This window comes from Carassius carassius, chromosome 45 (assembly GCF_963082965.1).
Source record: "Carassius carassius chromosome 45, fCarCar2.1, whole genome shotgun sequence".
Taxonomy (NCBI): domain Eukaryota; kingdom Metazoa; phylum Chordata; class Actinopteri; order Cypriniformes; family Cyprinidae; genus Carassius; species Carassius carassius.
Window position 1 is genome coordinate 12,764,831 of NC_081799.1, and position 5,196 is coordinate 12,770,026.

General features: G+C 38.9%; 1 protein-coding gene across 1 annotated transcript; it reads left to right on the plus strand.

Moving 5' to 3' along the window:
• Nucleotides 1–3,395: 3,395 nt before the first annotated feature.
• On the plus strand, nucleotides 3,396–4,959 carry LOC132127642 (CD209 antigen-like protein E). The gene is made up of 5 exons (XM_059539620.1): nucleotides 3,396–3,663; nucleotides 3,747–4,061; nucleotides 4,180–4,307; nucleotides 4,510–4,619; nucleotides 4,730–4,959. The coding sequence occupies exons 1-5, from the start codon at nucleotides 3,519–3,521 to the stop codon at nucleotides 4,896–4,898; spliced, it is 867 nt and encodes a 288-aa protein (XP_059395603.1). The 5' UTR covers nucleotides 3,396–3,518; the 3' UTR covers nucleotides 4,899–4,959.
• Nucleotides 4,960–5,196: the final 237 nt, after the last annotated feature.

Genomic DNA, 5,196 nt, shown 5'->3' on the forward strand with positions numbered 1-5,196 from the left:
GGGGGTGGATCTTCAGGAAAAAAGACAGATTCTTATAGAACATTGTCATTTACAATCTAGTTTTTTGTAGTCTAACATACTCAATTGTCTAACACACCTATATTAAACATTACCTATAAGGTAATCCTCACACCTGTCCTGTATGTGTGTCTCACTCTAAATAAATGAAAATAAATTTTGTCATTTGCTCTGCAAATGCTGTTGATGCTAGTGTTATTCACCCTCTTTCTCCACAAGGCCTCTCACTCTCTCCTCTGTCCCTGCCGTTTCTGTGAGTGCTGTCAGGGTGCTGATGACCTCCTCACACTCCTGACCGTTGAGAGTTTTCCTTAAGAAACTCCTCAGGCTAGGAGAGAGAGCTGTGGCTACCTTATGGTACAGATGGACTTTGAATTTCATCTCCACTGCCTGGGCTAACTTCCCTTTCAGCTAGGGGAGGAGGAGCATGACGATACATGCAACATCATTGCACTGTGCTTATGTTTGCTACTTGAATGACCACCAACTAAATAAAAATCAGAAATGTATTGTATTACCTCTTTTACAATCACACTGTCTCCATTCTAGATCGACATACCCCTCAGTAGAGTAGCCTTGGTCGGGAGGACAAGGTGAAGGGTAGGTGTCTGATCAGTGGAGAGATTCCTGGTAGCCTAATCGAAAGGTTTCAGGAGTTGGATGATGTCTTCAAGAAGTTCGCAGTCTATGTTGTTGAGGTAACGGAGCTCGTTTCGGCGAAGCAGGATGTCATGCAGCCTCCCAGATCTCAGAGCATCATTAACAGATTGGAGCATTGCTAGTCTGGTATTCCACCTCGTCTCCACAGATTGCTTCAGTGACTGGTCCAGTGCTTTTTGCAACCTAAAATATAAAGAGATTGCACAAGAAAAATGGATGTTACGGTGACATAAATTCCAATTCATTGGCCTCTCTTTTGGGAAAACAACATTTATTTAAAAAAAGAGATTTATTTAAAATTGAGTAAAAAAAAAACAAAGACCTGTGCAGGTATAAATTACAGTAGCTTCTTTTTATTTATTTCACTTTAATTTCTTTCAAATTATATAAGCAGCTTTACCAGGAAGACATAAAATTGTATGCTATTTTACCCTGCTCTTTTGAAGTGTGTGACAAGGGTCTTTGTGTCCTTAAACAGCTTGATGATGTTGCTGTGCACTGGGTTGTCCTCGTCCAAGTGGTCAAATACATGTTTTAATATTAAGTTGATATTATGGCCAGCACAGGAGAGTCGGACATAATCCTTGAATGCTGCAACCACATTTGAGCCATTATCCGTTACAAAAGCGGTGTCGTTACTCAGGATGCCAAATTCCTGTGTGAGGTAAAAAAAAAAAAGATACAAAAAAGACTAACACAAAAGATTTGCAAAAAGAAGCCCAGATATAAGAGCATCAAAACAGAATGACTAACGGTCCTGTAACTGAACAGAGAACTTTTCAATAAATGTTTATAACTATATTAGGACAAAACATACAGTGTTTACACATATGCTTAATGCATATCATCACAGGAGGACACTAAGATATGAAAATATGAAAAATATTTTTAAAAGTTTGAAATTTTTATGAAACGTTTTCCTTAATCTATCAAAAAAGTAAAACTGCCTCCGACACAGAGAGCAGCAAATGCAGTATTTATTATTAGTCAATATTAGTCACTAGTTCGGTGCCCTGAAGCGGCGGACCACCAGGGGATGACCGTACTAGCTGCTCTAGAGACCTCCGTAGAGGTAGCGACTGCTTCCTCGTGTGCCCAGAGCCACTAGCTCAGTGCCCTGAAGCAGCGGACCGGCAGGGGACGACTGTACTAGCTGCTCTATAGACCTCCGTAGAGGTAGCAAGCCTCTCAGCACCGCTAGTTTCCAAGAGGTGACCGAGAGAATCACTAGTTTCTGAAAAGAAATGCATGTTACAGATTCCCTGAAACTGGGGAGAGTAGGTTTCTTAACCGAGGATGCGGATTCGGGTGAGAGATAGCTCGCAAGCGTCTCTTCAACCCGAGGCATCTCCAAATACCCCCTTAACTTTGTATCCACGATAGTTGAAAAAGTCAACGTCGAGGGCCCAAAGATGCGGGAAAGTATACGGTTTGCTCCATGACTTCGACAGTCTCATCATGGAGGTCAGAAACCTATCCTCCAGCTTATTAAGTTTGGGGGTCTTTTGTTCGTGTGGCCAATTAAGCTGCAACCCCACCGTGCGAGTAACCTCTCGCAAAAGGAACGCTCATAGACGGGCTCCTCATGGCGAGCCCATCGCTCGCTTGTCACGCAGATCCGTACAAGAGCCCTTCAAAAAGGTGGGTGCGGTCTGAAATAGTTCAGACGAGCACGAAGCATCTTCACTGAGAGCAGTTCACAATGCTCGCACTCGGCCGTCTCTAAAGCCAGAACCGCGTGCTCTTCCCCCAAACAAACAGAACAGTAATCATGTGCATCCAGCTTATACATAAGTAGAGTATGGAGGAGCACAATACTTACTGTTTCGTTGGCTCATCCTTCAAAGGAACACAATACTTACCTGTTACTGACGCACACATGCATAGAATGATCTGAAGACAAAAGACCTGACTGATGCGGTGGTATAAATATCACTTTATTTGAGATTAACACTTAGCCTTCGCATCAGTTTCATGTTGCTGTTTTAACTGATGTTTAAAATAGAATCAAGAAACCACAAACATGGACAGGAAACGACACAAGAAAAACGTTCAGCATTAGTATATGTTGCTACACAAGTGCCATTAGGCTGATCGTTAATCATATTTCATTAGATTCAATCACCACAGACTGAACCTCAAACCTGTTTTTCATTTTAGTTCATTTTGAGCAAACACTGTCATTTTATTTGTGTATGTATCCTTTTTAAATAGTCTGCACAACTGAAGCTGTCATCACAGCAGATGCAAACAGCGTGCCTTCAGTTAACGGATGCTACCTTTAGCTGCATGTAACATTCAAAAATAATTTAAGAGCTCTTTTGAAGCATGTTCTGAAGCTCCTGTGAGAAGTGATACATGCAGCATCACAGAGGAATGCCAATTTTTCTTGCAAGAACAGATAATTGGCTTTTTTTTTTTACTAAAGAGTTGGACATCACATGGTGTCAAATAGAATCAAGCAGCAGCTTCAGTGAACTGAAATTATGTGGAAATGTATGATTGTGCTGCAAATCAGCTGTATTTAGTATTTGACACTACAAAAAGATTCCTTGTCCCACTCCCTTCTCTTTTCAGTCATTTCCTGCCCTCTCTTCACTGTATCCCAGTAGTAAGAAATCAAAAGCACAGAAATAAAATAAGAGATGACTGAGTTGGTCAAAAAAATAGAGAACAGAAAATGGGTGGTCTTTCCACTTTTCAGTAAGAGAGAAGTATGTGAGCTTTTAGCATCTCATGCCAAACCTGAATGAAAACTGAAAGCAGAGAACGGTCAATGTGAAGAGAACAATGATTAGAATTAGCAGAAATTAATTTTGCTGGACGTTAAAAGAGCAGAAATGTCTGATGCTATTTATGAAGATGTGATCAGAACTGAGTCTGAAAGAGCGGAGATTACGGTAGATATCTATGAGAGTGCAGATTGTGTGAGAGATCATGACTTAAGGACAGAGACAAACACACAGCAACCATTACAGTGTACAGGTAAACATAGTCATTTCTTTGATTTAAAAAAAATGTTGCAGTTTGCACGTTCAGTCATTTAACATCAAGTCTTTGGTGTACAGGAAGTGATTCAGTGAAGATCAGAAGCTCCAGAACAGCTGTAGTGTGTTTGGTTCTGCTGTGTGTTCTTCTACTGACTGCAGTCACAGTGCTGTGTGTCCACATCCATACAAACAACACAAACTACACACAAGAGAGAGATCAGCTACTAACCAAGATCAACAGCCTCACAGAAGAGAGAAACCAGATGTTGACCAACATTGCCAACCTGAGCGATGAGAGAGAACAGCTACTAACTAACAACAGCTACCATATTCAATTAAACAAACAGTTAAATCAAGAGAAAAATGAAACATGGAAGTGTTTTAATGGAATGGGTAATCATGAGATACACTAAACAAACATTACCTACACATAAACTACACTATTTTACACTTTGTAAAATAATTTATATTATGTATAAATTGCTAATACTCAAACTGTTTGTGCTTACAGATGGATGGTTATACTATAAATTTAGTTTTTACTACATTTCCTCTGAGATGAAGAACTGGACTGAGAGCAGAAGATACTGTACAGAGAGAGGAGCAGATCTGATCATCATAAACAACAGAGAGGAACAAGTGAGTGAGAAATGAATGTGCATGTGTGTGTCTTGTAATACTTGTATATTGATATATGAGAAGAGGTAAAATTCAATTTTTACAGTGTAACAATAATTACACCTATGGAATGTCTGCATAAAAATATGGAAAGTGTGTTTGTGTATATGGTGGTGTTTTTTTATATAAAAAGGGATCACCTTAAAAAGCAAATGCTTTTCAGAAAACTGTTGATAAAATGCGAGATGGCAAGACTGGATTCTGGATTGGTCTGACTGACAGTGAAGAAGAGGGCAACTGGAAATGGGTTGATAACAGCACACTGACCTCTGGGTAAGAAATCACTGAACTTAACTGATTATTATCTAATAAATGATTCTCAAGTCAGTGTCATATCACACAGAAAACAGCACTGAACATCTAATGCTGATCTTTTGATGCAGGTTCTGGAGGTTGGGACAGCCCGGTGGAAAAACAAGCGAGAATTGTGCTGTGTCTTATTTCATGACGTTAGTGTTTCATGACTATCCATGTAATGACAGTTTTAAATGGATCTGTGAGAAGAACATTTTGGAAAGAACACTTAAAGACCAGGATTTTCTTATCATTTAGCATTAGTTTTTAATTATAATGTAGATAATACTTTTTTTTACTATTAAAGCTTTGAAGTGCTTAACATACACATTTGTAGTACTTTATTTCAATTCAAGTTTCAGTTTCAATTCAAGTTTATTTCTATAGCGTTTTTTACAATGCAAATCATTGCAAATCAACTTTACAGAAAATTAAGTTTCTACAATATTTTGTAGTAGCTTATCAGTGGTGACTGCAGTTTATATGCAAATGGCAGAAATTATTTAAAAAATAATAACTAAAGAGGACGTAGTCAAACAGACGATGAACACTATAA

Coding starts and splice junctions, on each gene's coding strand:
- LOC132127642 (XM_059539620.1), top strand. CDS start 3,519: ATGTCTGATGCTATTTATGAAGATGTGATCAGAACTGAGTCTGAAAGA. Junction 4,062..4,179: donor GAAGTGTTTTAATGGAATGG/GTAATCATGAGA, acceptor TTGTGCTTACAG/ATGGATGGTTATACTATAAA. Junction 4,620..4,729: donor AACAGCACACTGACCTCTGG/GTAAGAAATCAC, acceptor CTTTTGATGCAG/GTTCTGGAGGTTGGGACAGC.